The sequence below is a fragment of the Mus musculus genome, chromosome 13, assembly GCF_000001635.26.
Source record: "Mus musculus strain C57BL/6J chromosome 13, GRCm38.p6 C57BL/6J".
In the NCBI taxonomy this organism is placed as follows: Eukaryota; Metazoa; Chordata; class Mammalia; order Rodentia; family Muridae; genus Mus; species Mus musculus.
This window is the reverse complement of record NC_000079.6, coordinates 62,835,299-62,858,766: the sequence shown is the minus strand read 5'-3', so window position 1 is coordinate 62,858,766 and position 23,468 is coordinate 62,835,299. Positions and strand designations below refer to the sequence as shown.

At 45.5% G+C, this 23,468-nt stretch overlaps 1 protein-coding gene across 1 annotated transcript; it reads left to right on the top strand.

Moving 5' to 3' along the window:
- The first annotated feature begins 366 nt into the window (after window positions 1–366).
- Window positions 367–21,883, top strand: Fbp2 (fructose bisphosphatase 2). Its single transcript, NM_007994.4, has 7 exons — window positions 367–639; window positions 3,701–3,863; window positions 4,701–4,793; window positions 9,250–9,390; window positions 16,844–16,981; window positions 18,377–18,496; window positions 21,487–21,883. Exons 1-7 carry the CDS (start codon window positions 470–472, stop codon window positions 21,679–21,681), a joined length of 1,020 nt encoding a protein of 339 aa, NP_032020.2. The 5' UTR covers window positions 367–469; the 3' UTR covers window positions 21,682–21,883.
- Window positions 21,884–23,468: the final 1,585 nt, after the last annotated feature.

The window sequence follows — 23,468 nt, the reverse complement described above, 5'->3', positions numbered from 1 at the left end:
TATGCCCCAGATAAAGAATCTGCCAATATGCCATCTGAGAGTCTCAACCGTGCAGAATGACACACAGTGGCGGCTAGCTGCAGAAAGCCCTCTTGCTTCCCATAGGAGGAATTTGTGAGTCATTTTATTAGCTAGTCTTCTTTCACCTGTGGCTGATCCTGGCTTCTTAGGATCAAACAAAACAAAACTGGGTGTAGAGATTGAGGCCAGCCCTTCCCTGTAGCGCAGTACTATTTACAGCCTGCTTCTTGCACTGTGGCAGCTGCCACCGTCAGGGAGGGAGGCCAGGGAAGTTTCCTTGAGGGCTTGTCCGGCTATCTGAGTCACGTGGGGTGGGGTTCATTTCCCTCGGACTTTGGCACAGTCAAGTGCAGGTGTGTCTTCAACGAGTAGGCTGTGAGGCTGCTGCCTTGAGAGAGCAAGGATTTCTACAAGGAGCAAAGGGAGGCTTTGGGATCTCATTTGCACAATGACGGACAGAAGCCCCTTTGAGACAGACATGCTGACCCTGACCCGTTACGTTATGGAAAAGGGGCGACAGGCCAAAGGGACCGGAGAACTCACCCAGCTGCTCAACTCGATGCTGACTGCCATCAAAGCCATCTCTTCCGCAGTGCGCAAGGCCGGCCTGGCCAACCTGTAAGTCCTGGAGAGCATGCGCAGGCAACCCAAGCCAGGGTGTGGAAGCCACAGACCGGTGCTTGTGCTAGAAACGGGGTCCAAAGCTAATTTGCTCTTTGTGCCGTAAGGACACTGCATTTAAATTCTTTAAGCCTGCTTTGATAAAGCAGCCTTTGGCATGTTTTGCAAGGAAAGGGAAAAACTGCTTAGCAACAAACTGCAGAGAAAAGTGTGACTACCGGTTACTTGGGATTATAATGGTAACACTATAGCTTGTTGCCTCAAAACCTATATTGAATTCTCATTACTTATATTTGCAAAGTCTTAATGGGACTTTAAAATGTGTTTTGATGCCTTTTTTTTTTTTTTTTTTTTTTACCCCGTACAGGTGTGTTCAGTTGTCATGACCTCTGTCAGTATTGTGGGGTAGAAATCACCAGAACACAGGTTAAGGGGGCTTGACTGTCATGAAAAGAACCTGGCTCAGTTTTCTCCATCTTCACGTGGTGTTCAGGAATCTGGACAGGCTGGGCTGGGGCAGGCACAGCAGAGCACCTTTGCTTGGTTCTCTTTTGCAAAACAGGGCCACGTTCATGCTGGAGTTGCTCTTGGCCACAGCCAGGAGTACGGTTTTAAGGCATGATGAAAAGAAATCACTTCCTTTGGACTTCCATTTTGATTCCAGTGAAGGGCCCCTCTGAAGTCGAAGGAAGGGACATACATGTGTGTGTGTGTGGGGGGGGGGGACCCTCGAAGAAGAGCCAACAAAGTCCACCTATTTAAAATGTTTATTCTCGATCGTGTGGTGCCTTTATTCCCAAACTGTGACAGCATTAATTTCATAATTGCAATCATAAAACCACCACAGAGCTTACTATGTACGTGTTTAGGAACAGATAACAGGACCCAAATTAAAGATGATTGATTGGCTCTTTCCCCGGCCCGTGCTGTCCCTTAACTGTGTGATTACTTCATTCGGCAAGAACGGCCAAGCGCTCTCTGCCTTTAAGAACATGCTTCCAGAATGGGCGTTGCCTGCATGTGTGAAGATCATCCCCGAGTAACATTAGATAGCGTCTTTGCTACTCCTGTGTTCCCGCTCTGCTATAATTAGGGCGGTTTCCTGTGGCCACTCAGGACTTTTGCCCACACTTTTAACCCCTCCTCCGTGCAGGCCTCTCGGCTCCACAGCAACTCTCTTGGCAGCGTTCCTTGTGTATCTGCCACAGTCTGCTTCTCAGTGGTTCAGCATCCGACCAAGGGCCATGAAGGTCTAGATAGTTAAGTGCTTTATTTAACTTGGTTTTTCTTACCTTGTAGCTGTGGAATATGGTTTATTCTCGCTAAGACCTCCATGTTTGTAAATCTGGGAGCTACTAATAGTTTTAACACAAAGGGCTGTTACAAGGGTTAGTAAGTCATTAGGGCTATGGTTCTGACAGTGATAAATACTCAAGACATGCCCCACTATTAGCTACCATGGTTCTGAGACCATTCGAGGAAAAACTTACAGACTGGCCTATGTGGTGATTGACCACTTGGTGGCAGGCTCAGCCCTGGAAGTGGTGTCAGACAGAGTCCTAGGTCCCTGGACTGCTCTTCATAGTGGGGAAACCCTAACCTCCTCACACAGAGAGCAGCCACGGGGGTGGGGAGGAGACAGGGGCTGCAGGTACCCTGGCCTTGTCCAGTGCAGCTGTGTCCAGCCTTTAGGCATCGTGACAGGACCTCGTGGTTTACAGATGTGTTGGGCAGCATTCACGCACATGGCCAGTAGGTGGCAGGCTGTACACATTTGCTCAGCTCTTCATGCCCCAGCAACAGCTGCTTACATAGGAGACTGTGATCCTGAGGCAGAGCAAACCAATTTAATTGTTCTATTTGTTTGCTTACACGCTGCCGTTTTGAACCAAGGGGTAACAGCCTTTGAGGTCATGACGTTTGACGTGAGGTTGTTTCCCAAGGCTCATCATACCATACATCAAATTCTGGATGGGAGTAAAGTGGGAGGGGACGCCGTCAGTTAGAGAAAGGGGAGGGGTGCTTTTATGGACGTCAGCGTCCATACGCGGCTCTCAACTAGAGACACCTGTTCGCATCACCTGAGGATTTCTTCAACAAATAAATGGAATTAAAGGGAAGGGAAGAGGGCAAATGGCTTTTTTTTTTTTTTTTTTTTTTTTTTTTTTGCCACCCCTTCTCCATAGTTCAGCAGGACCTGGCTCTGAGTGTGGGTTAGTTAGCTTCCCCATTGCTGTGATAAACACCAGGACTAAAAGCAACTTGGAGGAGGAAAGCAGTCCATCACTGGGGCGCGCGGGAGGGGGGAGGCGTGGGGGGTGGGGGGACGGTCAGAGCAGGGACTCAAGGCAGGGACCCAGAGGCAGGAACTGAAGCAGAAGGCACGGAGAACGCTGTTTACTGGCTTACCCAGCACCACCCACCCAGGGGTGACACCATCCACAGTTGGGTGGGCCTCTCACATCAGTCAGTAACAAAGAAAACGGATGTTTCCACAGGCCAATCTCCTGAAGCCATTCCTCGATTGAGGTTCCCTCTTCCTAGGTGACTCGAATTTGCTTCAGATTGACAGAATTAAAGCAGCCCAGAGTGAGACGAGCCCGAGGTTATCGGGGACACCCTGAAGGCTTGAGGTGTGAGGAGGAGATTGTGTATTATGGCTCTAAAACACAAGCCTCTGTAGAGATGTTTGAAGTTGAAGCTTGATGTTCCAGTGTCGAAAAGCTATGACCATCCACTCTTTGGTACCCTTAGTTATCCTTAGGGGCTCTCCCGTTCCCTCTAGCTGCCAGTGCCACGCAGGAGTCTGCATTTTAGTGAGACTGGATCTGGTCAACTTCCTTGGAAGACCAAGGAGACGTGACAATGCCCCCAAGGTGCAAAGGAAGTAACCTTGAGTATCACTGCTTTGGGTCATAGCACGCTCCCTATGTATTTATAATTTGGAGATGGAAGAGGCACGGGGGAGAAGGGTACCTGTACTGTTGGTTTGGGCTCCTCACATTCTTTGCTGGGATTAAGACCCCTTCGGTGACTTAATCTACCCTTGTCTTCTTAGGTATGGGATTTCGGGGAGCGTGAATGTGACAGGAGATGAGGTGAAGAAACTGGACGTGCTGTCCAACTCCCTGGTCATCAACATGCTTCAGTCCTCCTACAGCACCTGTGTGCTCGTCTCCGAAGAGAATAAAGAGGCGGTGATCACAGCCCAGGAGAGGAGGGTGAGTCTAGCGCCGGCTGCAGTACCTCCCGTCAGCAGTAGATGGCGCTACTGGGCTGAGAGAACGGATTGTTTTGCTTAAACTTTTTCTGGGATTGTCCTGTATTTTAGGACTTTTGTTTTCTGGAAACAAAGCATTTCTCAGTTCTTCAGCGGGAAATTGTACGTGGTCTCCTGTTCAGTGCGTCAGTAAACAGGCCTTGGCGTCATTTTGATGAACTTGGACTTTGTAGAGTCCAGGGATAAGGAGGGTTTATTTGGGGAAGTCTTCTCTTTGACAAGAGCTGTACAGAGCAGTCTCTGATTCAGCCCCACCCCCACCCCCAAGATTTCTTATCTATGGCCTTCACTACCCCTGTCTGGAAGAGGGCTGCAATCTCTTGCAGGGAGTGGCTCTTCCCAAATAGATTAGCCTAGCAAATAGACGAATTCGGGGAACACTTTATGATAATCCTGTGCCCTCGGCAGAGTTTGCTAGCGCACGGAAAGGGGTTACATTCAGCAGAGTCACAGAGACTTATTAAAGACTGAAGTTTGCTGGTGGTCAAAAATTCGGTCAACCTTCAGTCACAATACTGTTCTGCGTTTGAACATCAGTTCCACCACCCGAGCCTTGCAGCAAGTGGTTGTGAGTGTATTTTTCAGCATACACCAGACATATAACCGATACCTGTTGAGCTATGTCCATAAGCAATGTCTTTTGGCATTGCAGAAATGGAAGGCTCATGGGTCTAAATGTCTTTGCTGGGACAAACGTCAGTCGCGTGCAGCTCTAATATAGCACAGTTGGGCCAATAGGTAGCTGTGCTGACGGGGTGCTTTTCTGTCTGTGATGTAGGGGAAATATGTGGTTTGCTTTGACCCTCTGGATGGATCTTCAAACATTGACTGCCTGGCCTCCATCGGAACTATATTTGCTATTTACAGAAAGGTGAGTAGATAGACTAGCATCTTTCCACTTAGTTCCTAGTCTGGAAGTCTATCTTTTCTTTTACTCACTAGACAAAGCACCGGAGGCAACTCCAGAAACCCCTCTCTCTTCTCCCTACCTTGCAATCTCCACTGGGAATCTTCATCTACCTTCTTCCCAACATTCCCCTGGGAGAGAAAAATGGCAGGGCTCCCATGGGGACCTTGTTCTGATTGTCTGGATGGAACTGAATAGCCTTCATCCAAAATGCTAAGGGGCAGAACTATCAGGATTTCAGATTTTGAAATTTTTGCAAATAACATAATGAGTTGTTTTGGGAATGAACACAAAACTCAATTGTGTTTCTCATAGACCTTGTACCCATCACCTGCATGTAACTTCATACAGTATATGTTCTAAGTACTCTAACCTGCAACCCAGGGTCAGGTACAGAATCTGCCATGCATGAGCTCATACTGGTACTTAAAAAGCTTCAGGTATTAGAGGATTTTATTTATTTACTTATTTTAAGCAGTGTCTTGCTAGGTAGTTCTAGCTGGCCTTGAATTTACAATATTCTCGCCTTACGCCCCTGGATGCTGGAGTTACAGGCATGTGCCACCATGAGTAAGAGTAGGGATACTCCACTCTCACTAGGCTCTAAGCACACACATCCTCTGCTTCCGAGTGAGACTCAATGCTTACTGTTGGTTTTCTGTTGCCGCTGTGTACTTTAAGCCTCTTAGAGGCTTAAAACACCCATTGATTATCTGTTCACTAAATCAGAGAAGGCTTGGAATACCTAATCACCCATTGATTATCTGTATTCTAAATCGGAGGAGGACTGCCAGCTTTATCTACTTAGGGTCCATAAACCAGCCAATCTGATCTCTTCAGTACCTAGAAGCTGGGAGTGGGAAGAATTTGCTTCCAGGTGAGCTTAGGTTAATGTGAGCTTCGGTTGACGGTGGAGTTCAGTTCCATTTTGTAGTACACTAGAAGTATTTTCCCTCTTTGTTAGAGGAGTCCTTTTCAGCTTCTGGAAGCTGCCTGTATTTGGCCTGTGACTTCTTCAGTTTCAAAGTTCACAAAGGCCCCATGGCCTTCTCTCAGAGTCACTAAGACAGCCCCTCCTTGACATTGCTTCAGTCTCCTTGACTTGCCCTTGAGAGCCAAGTAAGTTCAAGCTTTCATTTGTTTAGACAGGACTAATATTTTCAGGACCACTTGGAAGAAAAGGGTCACCTCATCTTACAGCCCAGCCCTGGGGGAAGTCAAGGTGAGAACTCAAGGCAGGACCCTGGAGATAGAAAGTGAAGTACAGACCACAGGGTAATACTGCTTATTGGCTCACCCACCTGGCTTGCTCTGCTGCATAGCCCAAACTCGCCTGCCCAGGGATAGTGTCACACCCAGTGGGCTGGGTCCTCCTCCATCAATTAACAGTCAAGAAAACATCCGGTAAGACATGCCCACATGCCAATTTGATGGAGGCACTTCTTCAACGGAAGTTCTTTCTTCCCAGATGCGTTGAGTTGACAACCACCACGTCTGGGCTAAGCCTTTGCCTCAGTCCCAGGAAGTGGGTAAAGACCCACTGAGGAGGAGACCCTTTGACTGAGGAGCAGTAGAAGGACAGAGAAGGAGAATTAACTCAGTGTAGCTCACTGTGTCAGCAATGGCTGGATGACAACTTAAATGGGTTCCCCAACTCCATCACTGCAGCCTTTAACATCTGAAGACCAACTGCGTTGGAAACAAAGGGGTATTATTATTCATGGCATATAGCCATCATGCTTGAATTTAGAGAGACTCAAGACACAAGGGTTTTGCCTTAAGTTTTAAAATAAAGCACAGGCTCTAATGGCCAGTCCAAATAACCATGGGCCTCCTTAGATTATAGTTCTAAAGAAAAGGTAGACTCCAAACACACCAATGAGGGTGTGCTAGGCATCAGAGAAGACATGTCTGATTATACCATCAGGTATCTGGAACACCAAATCATAAAGTCAGAATGTTGAGCTGTGGTTGGGCGTACCTACAGTCAGTAGACAAAGTGTATTAGTTACAAACTTGAAGACCTGACTGTAACCCCATGGACCCACATAAAAAATGTCAGGTATGGTAGAATGCACTTGAAATCCTAGTGCTGGTGCAGTGGGGACAGGATGATGCTTAGGGCTTACTGGCCAGTCAGTACGGCCTACCTGGTGAGTTCCAAGCCAATGAGGGGTGTTGTCTCAAAAGGAGGTCAACAGGGTTCATAAGGATAAACCTAAGGTGTCTTCTGGCCTTTACCTTGTAGGGCTGCTGAGTAGAGATCACTGTAGTGAGTTAGGGACATGGCTTGTGGGAATTACAAGGGAGGGGATGACTTGAGCATCTTATAGTGCTCTTGACAGGATTCAAGAACAGATACTCCCATGGAGACACAAGAGCAGCCTTGGTTCTGGCTCTCAGTCTGAGCTGTTCATGAGCCAGTAACTCACATCCTCTGGATGCGCTCTCTGCAGCTCAGAATTGTTCCCGAGTCACCCGAGTTTGTCCACTGTGCAGCACCCCATAACCACTGAAATAAATAATTTTTTCTTTTTTTATTCTCTAATCCTTTTTTATAGTCTAGTCTTCATCCCCCTGCCAGTCTGCCCCCACCCGATCTCTCCCCATCCTATACCTCCTACCCACCCCACCCTGTCTCCAAGAGGATGACCCCACCCCTCCACCCCTATCCCACCAGACCTCCCCACTCCCTGGGCCTCGAGTGTCTCAAGGGTTAGGTGCATCTTCTCTCACTGAGGTCAGACTAGGCAGTCCCCTGCTGTATATGTGTCAGGGGCCTCAAATCAGCTGGTGTATGCTGCCTGGTTGGTGGCTCAGTGTCTGAGAGATCTCAGGGATCCAGGTTAGTTGGGGCTGCTGGTCTTCCTGTGGGGCCGCCCTTCTCAGCTTCTTCCAGCTTTTCCCCAGTTGAACCACAGAGGTCCCCGGCTTCTGTCCATTGGTTGGGTGCTACTATCCGCATCTGACTTACAGCTGCTTGTTGGGACTCTTGCTGGGCTCCTGTCTACAAGCGCGCCACAGAGCATCAGTAACAGTGTCAGGCCAGGCCTTGGGGCCTCCTCTTGAGCTGGATCCCAATTTGGGCCTGTCACTGGACCTCCTTTCTCTCATGCTCTTCTCCATTTTTGTTTTTGTTTTGTTTTTTGTTGTTGTTGGTTTTTTGTTGTTGTTGTTTTTGTTGTTTGGTTTTTCGAGACAGGGTTTCTTTGTATAGCCCTGGCTATCCTGGCACTCACTTTGTAGACCCGGCTGGCCTTGAACTCAGAAATCCGACGGCCTCTGCCTCCTGAGTGCTGGGATTAAAGGTGTGCGCCACCACGCCCGGCTTCTCCACTGTAGAGCACTTCATTCAAATTCCCTCCCTTTCAATCCTGCGAGTCTCTCACCTCCCAGGTGTCTGGAACATTCCAGAGGGTCCCTCCACCTCCTATCTTCCAAGATTGCTTGTTTCCATTCTTTCTGCTGGTCCTCGGAGCTTGAGTCCTGCTTTCCCCGGCCCCCCAATATCTAATTATGTTCCCCCTTTTCCTCCCTGTTCTCTCTACTACCCAGATCCCTCCCTCTCTCTGCCCCCCATGATTGCTTCCTTCTCCCTCCCAAGTGGGATTGAGGCCTCCTTACTTGGGCCCATCCACTTGTTAACCTTCTTAAGTTCTGTGGATTGTATCCTGGGTACTCTGTACTTTTTTGGTTAATATCTACTTCTTAGTGAGTACATACCATCCTTGTCCAAATACATGGTTTAAACATGAGGTGGCTGTGTTATCTTTTCACCTTGGTGACCAAACTCCTGATAGACTACTTCACAGGGAGGAAGAAGGCTTTGCCTAGGCTGTAGGTTTTAGAGGGTTCAATCTATGGTTGCTTGGCACCACACACTTAGACAGACATCATCATGTGGAAGTGTATGCTGGAGAAGATTCTTCATATGAAAGAGGATGGGAAACAGAGAGAGACATAGAGAGTGAAAAGAGAAGGCCATCAAAGTCATAACGCCGTTGGCCTCCTTCCTCTGAGCCCCTCTTCTGATGTCGCTAATGAAAGGAAGACTGCGAACACACTGATGAAGATGTGCTGTCCAACACTGCAAAGTTTCCAGAATGTCCCCCAAATATTTCCATGAGCTGTGTACCCAGCCCCTTACACATGGGCCTTTGGAGCTAAGGCCACTTCATACCCAGTTCACAACTGCAGCCAAGTAGGTGGAGCAAATCTCAACTTTCCTGTCAGGACAAGACTTGACGATGCTTACTGGCTGAGATGTGTGAAAAGCAATTGCAACAGGCAAAATGGGGAAGGGTTTTCGGGTTTTTTTGAAAAATTTCTCACTCTGTTTAGGAGCTCTGAGGGGCAGCCCCTGGTGAAGGAAGGGCTCTCGAGGCATAATGCACTGTGCATTTCTTCTTGTCTTCCACAGACCACGGAGGATGAGCCTTCTGAGAAGGATGCCTTGCAGCCTGGCCGCAACATCGTGGCTGCGGGTTATGCACTGTATGGTAGTGCAACCCTGGTCGCTCTTTCCACAGGACAAGGAGTAGATCTCTTCATGCTGGACCCGGTAGGCACTGAATACAGTGTTGTTTGTTCTCAGGGGCTCTATGGGCTCCTGTGTTTGAATTCTTGTTCTCTGGGATAATTTCCCAGTCATTCTGAGAACTTGTTTTTGGAGTTAGAGAACTCTATCATGAACAATATGAAGAGCCTCCATGCAATGTTTTATATAAGTAAATTATTGTATATGTCCTGGATGTATAAATCGTGTTAAATATCTCTCTTCAGATGTTTATCATTTCTATTTGGTGAAAACATTCAGTCTCCTTTTGTATAGCTTCCGGGGTAAAGTTTCTTCTCTACAAAAGCATTCACCCTGTTTACATGTTTACAGAGCATTGAGAGGTAACAGTCCCAGACCAATGTCCAGATGATGTCATAGATCCTTAGGGCAGCGCCATTCCTAAGCCTCTGTGAGATGATGGGTCCCTCAGCCACTTCTGTGATGACTGAACACTTGACGTATGGCCAGTATAAATGAAAGAAGGGAGGTTTACATTACTTAAAATATTAATTAAAGTAGGCCCACATGACTAGTGGTTTCCCTTGTGGACAACAAGGGCCTAGAGAATTTTCCCCACTGTGCAAGGAGAGTGGGTAGAAAATGGTCCCTTCCAGTACTGTGTTATTCTCCTCACTGTTCATGATGGCAGAGTGTCCTGTAGTAGAAAAGGAAGAGGTATGGTCTCTGGACAGATGAGAGCTGTGACAGCATAGTCCTGACCAAAGGAAGAAAAAGCTGGGTAAAGACAGCATCTCTAAAAGGAAGACTAATCTTTTCTGAGGTGGGCAATTTAAAACAGAGAAAAAAATATTAAAAAGTATTTCCAAGTTATAGAATTTCTCCTTTAAATGACAGGAGATTCATCTACCAGTGGCAATGTGCTTTGTTGAAGAGGCTGAGCTTTTTATGAAAAATCCCAAATTATGACCAAAGACTGTTTCAGAGACTGCAGAACTCACTTTAGTGGAAAACTCAGCATTTCACTTTAACTCAGGTTTGAAAATACACCCCCCCACACCATGGAATAGCTAGGTTTATTATTAATGTACCATCGATAGACATAAGACCCAACATCCCCTGCCCCAGCAAGGAACTTGAAAAACCATGAACAAAAAGAGCACATGTTAGATGCGCTAGGGAGTCAGAAATCCTGCCATCTCTGCTGTGGTACCCAGAAGAGAGTGTGAGGCTCTCCAAGGCTCCCAAAGCTTCTTCAGGGAATTCAGGGTCGTTTTGGGCAGAGTCCTGGGGGGGCGGGGCGGGATGCTTTGCAGAAGCCTACAGGCACACTGTACCTCTCCCATTCCTTCTCCATGAAGTACAGTAAACTAATTCCCAGGCCCATGTCAGAGCTTCTGACAGTTGGAGGCGGAAGGGTGTGTTCCCTTGACCCCAGCTCAGATGTGTGGGCCTCAGACAACCGCTGGAGCTCCATTTCACCCCTTCGATACAGGAACCAAAGCCTCGCGTCTCTTTTGTTCATTTCCAGGGACTCAGCCGAGGCCTCCAGCGTCTTCTCGTTAGGGTTGGGGTCTGTCTGGAAGGCTGTATTAGCTCCATGAACTGCTTAAGGGTGAGCACAGAGTTGCTATCCGTGGAAGACAGACTCGGAGCTGTCTCCATCTCAGTTTCCTCCATCATGGCTGCAGCTCACTTGAGTTCCCTCCTTCAGTTTTCAAGTTTGAAAATATTTGTTGAACACCTTCAGTACTCCAAAGTGCCACTCTAGACAGCAGAGATAAAGGCTCTCAGATGGAAATCCCAGAGTCAGCCAACAGGGCAACTATACAGTTCATCCAGTGACTGTTCAGATATAAAAGCTTTTCATTATTGATCCCACAGACCCAGCCCACTTCCCGTACCACTTTGCTAATGTCCTGGCTTCTCTTTATTTTTGAACAACAACAACAAAAGCCCTGAGAGATTCTGTGCTTCACAAACATGACCTTTGAGCAAAATCCTTTAGAAAATTCTTCTGCATTTTTCAGCCTACCAGTTAAGTGGTGCCATTTCCACCTACAGATGTCAAAGCAGCCCTATGAGGGACCCTCTGTCATTCTTGTTTGTTCCAGTTTTCTGAGGAGTCAGGCAAGGTACAGTGAGTGAGTGATTGACAGAAAGGAACCTGTTCAGGTCATATTAGTCACTGGCTGAATTCTGACTCTCCTCCCTTGACTATAAGCCATATTCGATCATATTCTGAAGAGGTCCGGGAAGCCATAGGACACACAGAGCCAATTCTAGGACGCAAAGGCAGTCTTCTGCTCTTGCAGCCATGACAGTCTGAATAGAGATCCGCATGAGATAAGCAAGAGAACTTGTCTCTGTGTCTGAAAGAGATATAGACCATAACACAATCTTTTCAGATCTTTCTTTGAGCCACACCACATTGCTGAAAATAAATTTGCACAGTGAGAAGTATATGACGCTTTTGTACTCTTTGGGATGGGGGCTTCAAGCTGAAAAAGCTTTGGCAGTTTTCATAGATGGGAATTTCCTCGAGAGTGACCAACAGGTTCTGCAGCAAAGTTTGCAGAAGAGTGTTCTCTGGTGGGTGGCCAGATCTTGCCAGATCTTGCCAGATGCAAGGCTTTGCAGACTGATATCCTGATTCGGTTGGATCACATCTTTTGTTCAGGCACAAAGGGATTCATGCATGTTAACTAAACTCTCAACTGAGAAAACAAACTCTAGCCTCAGGGAATTCGTTTGTAAGTGGGAGATAGTAGTAGGTCTAAGTTACTAGGGCCTGTTTCCTGATAACCAGGTGCTCTTGGTGTGTGGCAGGCCATGTGACCATCAGTGACTATTGGTGACCTCACAGTCAGAATGGAGGAGCATGATTTCTGTAGCTAACTCCTACTACAAGGAACAACACTCCAAGGCCTGAGGGTCCCCATACCCAGCTCAGCCTCGATAGGCAAAAGCTTTCCATGGCCATACTGAAGCAAGACACACCCCTGTGTACAGTCTGGCTTCCTTGTTTAGAAGACTATGCTAGTGCTTAGCCATTTATGATGAGCAAGAGAAAAGCGATCCAGCCTCAGCCAAGCAAAAAGTGGTAATGTGTTGTTGGGAGAGCTGAGGACCCAGGCCAGACATGAATAGGTCTAGAGGAACATGAACCAGTAAGGTTAGGAGTGGACTTGAATTTTGTCTGGCCAGGTCTTGATGCTGCACACTGGTCATGTGTCTCTTGCCCAGTTTCAAGGCTTGGGAGGAAATATCCAACTCTTGGGATATGTCATATCCACGACCTTGGGCTAACACGGCTAAAATCAGAGGCTTCCTAGACTGGCATTTAAAAAGAACACATTGGGGCTGGAGAGATGGCTCAGGGGTTAAGAGCATTGACTGTTCTTCCAGAGGTCCTGAAGTTCAATTTCCAGCAACCACATGGTGACTCACAACCATCCATTAATGAGATCTGATGCCCTCTTCTAGTGTGCCTGAAAACAGCTATAGTGTACTCATACACATAAAATAAACCTTTAAAAGAGGGGAGAAAGAGAGAGAGAGAGAGAGAGAGAGAGAGAGAGAGAGAGAGAGAGAGAGAGAGAGAGAGGAGAGAGGAGAGAGGAGAGAGAGAGAGAGAGATTAATTTTGAGATGGGTTGTCAGTATATAGCCCAGCCTGCCCTCAAAATCATGGTCCTCCTGTCTCAGTCTTCTGAGCACTAGGATTCTACAGACCAGCCAGCAGCAGCGCACCTGGCAGAAGAACACTTCTTTATATAAAGTTAGGGATCTCTTAAAGGGTGAAGCCAGGCGCTAGATAGAAGGCTCAGTGGGTAAAGGACTTGCTTTACAAGCATGAAGACTTGAGTTCAGGTCCCCAGCACCCTGTAAAATGTAGATGCAGAGGCACAGGCATCTGTGATCCCCATGTGACGTCCCCAGGATTGTGAGGAGGACACAGGAGAGAGAATCTCTGGATGCTCATGTGCCAATTAGCCTGGCAGACACAACAGTGAACAGGAGAGATCACATATCAGGCAATATGATAGGCAAGGGTTGACATCTCAGGTTGTCCTCTGACATCTACATGTTTTGTGGCACTTGTGTGTCTGCACACACACACACACACACACACACACACACACAAGGTTGCAGACACATGAACACACTTGCAAACACACTCAGCTTGCACATACACAAATATACCCAAACACAAACACAGAGATGAACACATATATGAACACTCCTGTACACAGGTTCACACACTTGCATACATACATATATATGCACACACACAAACACCCAAGTGCATACACATGCACAGAAGTGCTCACATAGGTATACACACAGGCATATACACACACAGGAACACACAGGTGTGTACACAGAAACACACATATACTTGAATACACAGGTGTGCACACACATGAACAACCTTCACACACTTAAAAACATACAAACTTGTGAACATACACACAGATGAACGCACAGGTATGCATGCACATGAATACACGGGTATACATACATGTGAGCACACAGGTATGCATACACACAAACACCCCTCACACATACATAAGCGAGAGCTCGCATACACACACACACACACAAATAAAGGAGTTGAACTAAACATCAGGCTGTCACTGCCATGGACCACCCCAGTCAGGTATGGGGGTCCCTGGAATGAGGGTCCTTGAATCTAGGTGGGTAAGAATTTGGCGGTGACAAACAGAAACAAACATAGAGACAGTTTGAATCTGAGTGTATTCTTCAGCTCTCAAGCAGGGGATTTTATACATTAAAAAAAACAAACAAACATTACATCTCTTAGAAACTATATCCAGTGAAACAATCACAGATACCAACAAAAATCATTTGTCACAGTAAAGCACAAAAACCATCCAAGCATTACAACTCTGAAACCATGTATTTAGTGAATCGCAAACAGAACAGGCAACATTATTATAAATCATCAAAATATAACAATTCTAAAAGGATGTATTCATTGGGGGCTGTCGTCCAAGGCTAGTGGCATATTTCCAGGAGCAGGTTAATAAATCTTTAACGGTCAGTGCTCTTAACCACTGAAGTAACTTTCCAGCCCCGTGGTCAATTATTATTTAACATCTAGTGCCTGATTTTTTATAATCTTCAATGTATAAATTTAAACTATTTTAATTCTTTCTAATTAAGGCTTTCTTTACCATATACCAAAACCCACCTCCAATGACACATGTGTAGCCATATGAAATTTTATTGTCGGGAAAGTTTTTATCAGAGTAGTTTTGTAAATGATTTAGAAAGTAAAGTTGGTTTCCCTGGGGATAAGGTCATGTTAGTGGCCCCATCTCTAGGAATTGTTTCTTACCCATTATTCTCCCTTAAGATCTTGGCCTAGGCTACCAGGAACATGTAAATAAGAAAAGGAATAAGAGAAAACAAAACAGATAGATTGCCATGAGAACTACAGCTCAAAATTTTTTTCTCCAGCGAAGAGTTCCACAACCGGTTCCAGTCAGGGTTTCTATTCCTGCACAAACATCACGACCAAGACGCAAATTGGGGAGAAAAGGGTTTATTCAGCACTAAAGGAAGTCAGGACTGGAACTCAAGCAGGTCAGAAGGCAGGAGCTGATACAGAGGCCATGGAGGAATGTTCTTTACTGGCTTGCTTCCCCTGGCTTGCTCAGCCTGCTCTCTTGTAGAACCCAAGACTACCAGCCCAGGGATGGTCCCACCCATAAGGGGCCTTTCCCCTTGATCACTAATTGAGAAAATGCCCCACAGCTGGATCTCATGGAGGCACTTCTCAAACTGAAACTCCTTTCTCTGTGATAACTCCAGCTGTGTCAAGTTGACACACAAAACCAGCCAGTACAATCACCTCAGTCTGTGGAACTTGTCACACAGATCCTACTGGAGGTAGTGTGGCATATCACAAAATAAAATCAGGCTATCATAAAATAAAGATACCCACAGTGACTGATTGATGTCAGGAGCCAAAGACTACCAGGAGCACACTTGACTTACAGTAAAAAGAAGTTGGATTTCCTTGCAAGGAGAGAGAGTTGAGAAAAGGAGATGGTTTCTTATAGCACTTGGTGATTCTTAGGGCGATTTGAGGAGGAATAGGTCTGTTCTGGATAAGATGCTGTCTAGAGTGGGTGAAACTCAGGACTGGGTATCTCCATCTAGCGTCTTTCAGGCAGGACGAGTAAGGAACACAGACTCCCTGGGAAGCAAGCCGCTTCACTACTCTTTGTCAGGAGAGAGGAAGGGGTAGATAATTCTGCAGTTGCTGAGTTTTCTAGTTTCTGTCCTGTTTCAGACATGGTTGGCATAGCTTTGCTTACGTATTTGGGGAATGAAACTGGTGTTCCTTGGGCAGCTTCTAGCCTGACCATCAGCTGTGAACCAATACATACGTCAGTCCTTCACATCCTTCCAGCTGTTACCAGCATTAACACAGGTCTGGTCTCCAGATCCTGCAGACAGTAATGTTTAATGCGAAGGCCGCCTCATCAGTTCTTAGGGAGGTGATAACCAGAACTAGGTGGAGAGTTGCTTAAGAGATATTCTTCAGGAACTTGGGGCATTGGGCACAGGTTTATTAACAATTATGGAGGGCTCTTTTTGTTTTTGCCATTTATCTCCTTTTGTGGGGTGAACCCAGTAATGGACTGGAGTCATTTCTTCTTTTTCCCAGGTAGAAGTGTCCAGAAAACCAGGAAATAGTAATGGGTTTCAAGAGAGAACCATTAACATAAAATAATTAAACCACAAACTGATAGTAAAACCATATTATCTCTTATCCATGTAGTTGCTTTCTTTCGTTGTTGGACCCATAAGACATTAAACTGGAGAAGAGAATCTGGGGATTAGTGTAACTAGGTTGCTTAGAAATGACATTGAGGGTTGGAGACATGGCTTCCAGAGCTCCTGAGTTCAATTCCCAGCAACCACATGGTGGTTCACAACCATCTGTAATGGGAGCTGAAGCCCTCTTCTGGTGTGTCTGAAGACAGCTATAATTGTAGTCATATACATAAAATAAATAAATAAATCCCTTTTTATAGTAAGTACATTGTAGCTGTCTTCAGACACCCAAGAAGAGGGTATCAGGTCTCATTACAGATGGTTGTGAGCCACCATGCGCTTGCTGGGATTTGAACTTAACCGCTGAGCCATCTCTCCAGCCCATAAATTTTTTTTTTTTTTTTAAAGAAAAGACATTGAAAACATGGAGGAAAAGGAAAAAGATCACAGCCTCTTTCCTTTGATTAGTTTTATTCTTTATTCTATTACTGTTGGGCCTCTGTGAAGATGGCATATCATCTTATTCTTCCTATCACTTATGAAGACACCACATGGCAGGTTCCAGATGACTGCAGGGAAGCCCCAGGCCCTCCTAGCAGGCTGTTGTCTTCTGACAGTTGTGTGATGTGCTACTGGCTTCTGTTTCCTGGCATGGGTCATCTTCCTGAAGTCTCTTGTCTCCTCAGGCTCTTGGAGAATTCGTGCTAGTGGAAAAAGATGTCCGGATTAAGAAGAAAGGGAAAATTTTTAGCCTCAACGAGGGCTATGCCAAGTATTTTGATGCTGCTACTGCTGAGTATGTACAGAAAAAGAAATTCCCCGAGGTGAGTGAAGGCAGCCTGGGCCAGTGGCAGGGAGCAGGCTGTCTCTGTGGTGTGCTATGTGTGTGACTTCTTCATCTCTTTAAAGGGGTTGATACCAGTGTTTACAACTCTCATCTGCATGAGTCTGATGGACTCTGCCCTTCTTCATAAATGACCAGTCTTCTTTGTACCTAAAAGTTACATATTAAAATGAATGCTGCCCAATTCAGTCCCTCTAGGAATTTGTCAGGACCCACATTTTCAGAATTCATAACTTCAGCCAGAAAGAACCACTCTCAGGTCATGTTTGCTAATCTGTAATCTATAGATATTGGATACCCAGTTACTCTGCTTTAAGATGGAATATGATTATATCTGACAGTTCAGTTTACAGGTTATCTTATCATGGATCTTGCTGCCAGCTGTAGGTAATCCTGTGTTGTCATTATTGTTTGTGATGCCAGGGCTCCAAGTCAGGTACTTACATATATTCTGCAAAAGCAGTGAGGGACTGAGCTGCCCCCTGCACCCACACCATCTCACAGTATAGAGAAGAATGGAGAGAAAAATGTCTACCTGCTCAATAGCACAACCTTTCGTTGTCTTTCTCTCTGTGTGTGTGTGTGTGTGTGTGTGTGTGTGTGTGTGTGACCTTGGACACAGTTCTTGGGTACAATTTATCTGTTTTTTTTGCCAGTCTGGAGCTTGCCAAGGGGGCTTGGCTGGCTCGACCGTGATCCCAAGGAGTTTACCAATCTTTACTGCCCTGGCACTAGGACTACAAACATGTTTCTCCATACCCCACTTTTATGTGGGTTTTGGGGATTAAACTTCTGGATGCAAGCACTTACCTAATTTAGCTATCTTCCCTGCCCCACGGGGTCTTTGAATAATTCTTTTTTTGTTTTGTTTTTGGTTTGGTTTGGTTTGGTTTTTTTGAGACAGGGTTTTTCCGTGTAACTCTGGCTGTCCTGGAACTCACTCTGTAGACCAGGCTGGCCTTGAACTCAGAAATCCACTTGCCTCTGCCTCCCAAGTGCTGGGATTAAAGGCATGTGCCACCACTGCCTGGCAAATCATTCTTAAATAAAGTTATTTTATTTTATTTTATTTTATTTTATGTTTATGAGTGCTTTGTCTACATGTGTGTCTGTGTACTGCTTGCATGGCTTGTGCCAATGGAGGACAACAAAGGGCATTGGATCTCCTGGGTTTGGAGTTGCAGATGGTGTGTGCTGACATCTGCGTGCTAGAAATGGAACCCAGGTCCTCTGGAAGATCACCCAGTGCTTTTAATCATTGAACCATCTCTCCAGGCCCAGGAATGTGGAGGCCCTTTTGGCCTCTAACCCCGGCACTGGTGCAGGCTAGCTGCTAAACCTAGTGGTTCTGATCTCTTCCCTTTTTGCCCTTCAGGATGGCAGTGAGCCTTATGGAGCCAGGTACGTGGGTTCCATGGTGGCTGATGTGCATCGCACCTTGGTCTATGGAGGAATCTTCATGTACCCAGCCAACCAGAAGAGTCCTAATGGCAAGGTAAGTGTCTGCATCCACTAGCTGCCATGATAGTCAGCGAGCTATGGGGATTCATCTGCTCCTGGCAAGCTCTGTGGCTACTGAGCTGCTCCTGGGCATGTGTGTCCTTCAGATCACAGAGAAAGAGAAATAAGGTCTATTCCTTTCCGTGAGATTTGAAGTTGTGGTAGCTTTGGGGAAAAAAAAGCTGCTATGGTTATGGCTTGCAAGTCTTACAGGCCCATTGTTTGCAACAGTCATGTGCCCCCCCCCCTCTCTCTAACTCTCTCTCTCTCTCTCTCTCTCTCGTCACGTGCTCATCTCTCTGTAGTCACGTGCTCATCTCTTTCTTTCTCTAGAGTTGCAGGTTCATTCATATCTCTCCCTCACTTTTGTAGGCTGTGTCTGATTTTTTTTAAAAAAGATTTATTTATTTATTATATGTAAGTACACTGTAGCTGTCTTCAGACACTCCAGAAGAGGGAGTCAGATCTCCTTACGGATGGTTGTGAGCCACCATGTGGTTGCTGGGATTTAAACTCCAGACCTTTGGAAGAGCAGTCGGGTGCTCTTACCCACTGAGCCATCTCACCAGCCCTGTGTCTGGTTTTTATCAGCAATAGCTGACCTGGGACCTTTGGCCCCAGGGAATAAATCTGTTTCCCAGAGAAAAATATTTTGTAAGCATGGTCTTTGCACCTGTTTTGGAGGGTTTACATATGCCATGAGCTCCACACAAGAATTCAGGATAAAGCTGTCTATTCAGAGTCCCTTCCATGTCTCTAGAAAAGTAGCTTCCAGAAGAGCCAGGAACAACTTTATGATACAATATTGAAAACAGCCACTTTAACAGTGGGAGCCTTATGATCCAAATTCTTCTATCATGGCAACAACTGTCAACAGAAATGTATCTGTATTTTGACCACAGAAATCACAGCTAGCTCCTCACGCCAACAGAAGCCATGCATTTTCCTCTAAGCTGACTTCTGAGATTTCCACTATTGGAGTGCCAGATTCAAAGCAAAGATAAATTTATCACAGCCCATGAGTCTGAACAAAGACTGTCACACCCAGGTTTGTGTATGGGGCACCTCTCTTTGTGAGTGTTTAGCTCACATTTACTGACCTGCTGACCTCATGACCACAGAGAAGTCTACACAAGAGGGCCACAAGGGAAAAAAAGCACAGCAGAGAATCAAACGAGACTGTGCAGAAGATGTAACGCTCTTGAGTAAACTCACACTTGCCACCTGCTTAATTCCAGCAGGTAGAACACAGACACGTTTATTAGAATGACTGTAAATGATCCCCAAAATGTCCACATACAGTTACGTAAATGTGTCCTGAAGACACAGGCAGTTCCATGTAGAGATGTGTTCACTGCATCATGACTGTTATCCAGGCTGAGGATACCCTCGATTCCTGATCTCCACATTTTAGTTCTCTGTGACCACATCATTGTGTGTGTGAGCCTATGTGTGTGTGCATGAGCCTATGTGTGTTTGCATGAGCCTATGTGTGTATGCATGAGCCTATGTGTGTGTGCATGAGCCTATGTGTGTGTGCACGAGCCTATGTGTGTGTGCATGAGTCTATGTGAGTGTGTATGAGCCTATGTGTGTGTGCATGAGTCTATGTGTGTGTGCATGAGTCTATATGTGTGTGCATGAATCTATGTGTATGTGTATGAGTGTGTGCATGAGCATGTGCTTGTACATGTGCATGTGAGTGTACACACTCACATCCCTGTTTTCTGTGCTTGGCTCATATGGCTGAGATCTTAAATGCTCCCCCACCCACCCACGAAGAAAGGAGACCATATGATCCAAAGCACCATGAATTTTTTCCGATGAAGGCTACTTATGTACAACTAAGATATCTGAGATCCTCATCATCAAAAACACATTATGTGCTACTGTTGAGCTTTTGAAATAGATCTGAATTGACAAACTGGTTGTAGTCTGACTTGTCCTCAAGACTCCGAGACAAAGAAAGGGTGGAAGAAAAGAGCAAAGCCAGCCAGGCGTGGTGGCGCACGCCTTTAATCCCAGCACTCGGGAGGCAGAAGCAGGTGGATTTCTGAGTTCGAGGCCAGCCTGGTCTATATGTGCATGAGTCTATATATATAAAGTGAGTTCCAGGACAGCAAGGGCTATACAGAGAAACCCTGTCTAAAAAAAAAAAAAAAAAAAAAAAAAAAAAAAAAAGCAAAGCCTAGAAGCACCCAAAATAAAGATCTGCCTGGCTGAATTGTCAGGACAGAGTGGCTGCTGGGCGTCCCTCCTGTGGATGATCAGAGAGCTAATGATTAGGTGCCAGGGGTGCTTGTGTGTGTTAGGCCTTCTGTCAGGTGCCTGCTACTATGAGGTTCTCTAGTGAAGGCATCCTAAGTGTTTGGCTGACATGTTAGTCATTTCCCCTAGAGACTGAACCTGCTCTGTCTCTTCAGCTGAAGACATTTTTGTTTGTATGTTTGTTTGTTTTGTTTTTTTTGAGACAGGGCTTCTCTGTGTAGCCCTGGCTGTCCTGGAACTCACTCTGTAGACCAGGCTGGCCTCGAACTCAGAAATCTGCCTGCCTCTGCCTCCCAAGTGCTGGGATTAAAGACGTGTGCCACCACTGCTTGGAGACTGAAGACATTTTGTTTGTATCCTTGGGGCAGCAGTAGTAACACCAAAAATAAATAAGTAAGTAAATAAATAAATAAATGCCAGAAAACAAACAAATAAGAAACCGAGCATTCACATGGACATAGGTGTTATCAGACAGTTACATTGCTTGAGCTTCACCTAGTCAGTGGTGCTTCTAAGAGATTACTAGCCCATGGTACCCAGTGGTAGGCAACAGCTCAGGCCTAGGCTCCTATGGGTCCAGAAAAACACTTAGACCCAGGATTCACACAGACAGCTCAGCAGTTCACACTGCTCTTAGTATTTAAGGGCGTGTCTTGACGGTGGAGGGTCTGACCTCTTGAAAAATGTATATGCCTGTCCCCTTTCCTTGTTCTGCAGCTCCGGCTCCTGTATGAATGCAATCCTGTGGCCTATATCATCGAGCAAGCAGGAGGTATGGCAACCACAGGCACCCAGCCAGTACTGGATGTGAAACCTGAGAGTATTCACCAGCGAGTCCCCCTCATTCTGGGGTCCCCTGAGGATGTGCAAGAGTATCTCAGCTGTGTGCAGAGAAACCAGGCAGGCAGGTAGTGAGCCTGAACCCATGAGCCCGCTTCCCTTTGTCTTTGTCAATTGAAAAACTAGATGAATGAGCTATGGAGATGGGAGGAAAGGCAAAGAAGTCAAGTGACACAGGTCACGGTCAGAACAGCGCCCTGCTGCTAAGGACAGGGTTAGAAGCCAGGGGTAAAGAAAGATACAGTCAAAGGACTAAAATAAAAATATGAATCTGAAAAGAATTCTTGTTATGGGTCTTCTGTCATGAACAACAACCTAAGTGGGCAATATAGGCCCCCATCCACCTAGTGGGAAAGGCACGTGACCAGTCAAAGAGTGTTTGAAGTTTAACTGGGTTCTTCCTCTGCTCACAAACATAGGGTATGCAGATGCAGGTGATGGTTATGTTGGGCAGGTTTTGAGTCAGGAATCTCAGGCTATGAAATGCTGAGCCTTTCCCTGAGCCCCTTTTAGTCTGTGAGTTGGATGGTAAGCAACCCACATAGAAAATACGGTTACTTTTCCGAAAAGCCAGATACGACGTAGAGTTCAAACTTAAACTGAATGCTTACAGTTTTCAACTTTGGCATATTCATTTTTGGGGAACTATTATAAAAGACCCTAGAGTAGTAGTTCTCAACCTTCCTAATGCTGCAGCCCCTTAATACAGTTCCTTATGTTGTGGTGACCCCCAGTGATAAAGTTATTTTGTTGCTACTTCATAACTAATTGTGTTATGAATTATAATGTAAAATTTGATATGTAGGATATCTGATATCTGACTCTCTGTGAAAGGGTCATTTGACTTCCAAGGGGGTCATGACCCACAGGTTGAGAACCACTGCTCTAGAGTTTAACAAAAATCTAGTCAAACTTGTCAAATGGCTCCACCCTTGGTCAAATTGTGTCAAGAGTAAACAAGTATAGGCCTCTAAAATCTGAATTGGTTTGAAAGATAGTTGATATGTATGTACAAAACTTTATATATATATATATATATGCATATATACACACATACCTATATACACGTATATACTTATATATACATATGTATGAATATATATATAAAGTTGATCAAGTATATATGTATTTAATTGAATAATTAAATTTGTAAAGTATTTGCAGGCATACAACAGCATACTAATACACACTTTAAAAATTTTGGGCTTTCTGATCTAGTGTTTTCAGACCATGATATGGGAAATCTTAGGAAGCAAACATAACTGGTGTGGAATTCTGACTTGAGAACTGGGAGAACCACACATCCTTTCTCCTAGAATATCAGTACTATACTTGCTTCTGACTTCAGGTTTAATTACATATTTGACCACAAAAAGTCAGTAGTCACTAGACAAAACAGGAAAAAAAAAGCCAACTTCATTTTGTCTTTTTTTTTTTTAAGATTTATTTGTTATTATACATAAGTACACTGTACTGACTTCAGATGTACCAGTAGAGGGCGTCAGATCTCATTACAGGTGGTTGTGAGCCACCATGTGGTTGGTGGAATTTGAACTCAGGACCTATGGAAGAGCAGTCAGTGCTCTTACCTACTGAGCCATCTCACCAGCTCCATTTTGTCTTATTTTTAAGGATATAATCTTGTATATCTTTTTAAAAATGAAAACTCAGAACTTTTTTTCCTAAAGTAGCAGTAGTGTTTCCTAAGTTAATGTCACAGATTCATATCACAATGTGGACCTTCAGTGACTCAGCTGCCATTCCCCACAGAGCAGAGGCTGGTCTGTGAAGGAGAGCATCCTCCTCTGTACATGCCACAGCCTCCTTCTTCCTTTTTACTGTACAGCAGCTCACACAAC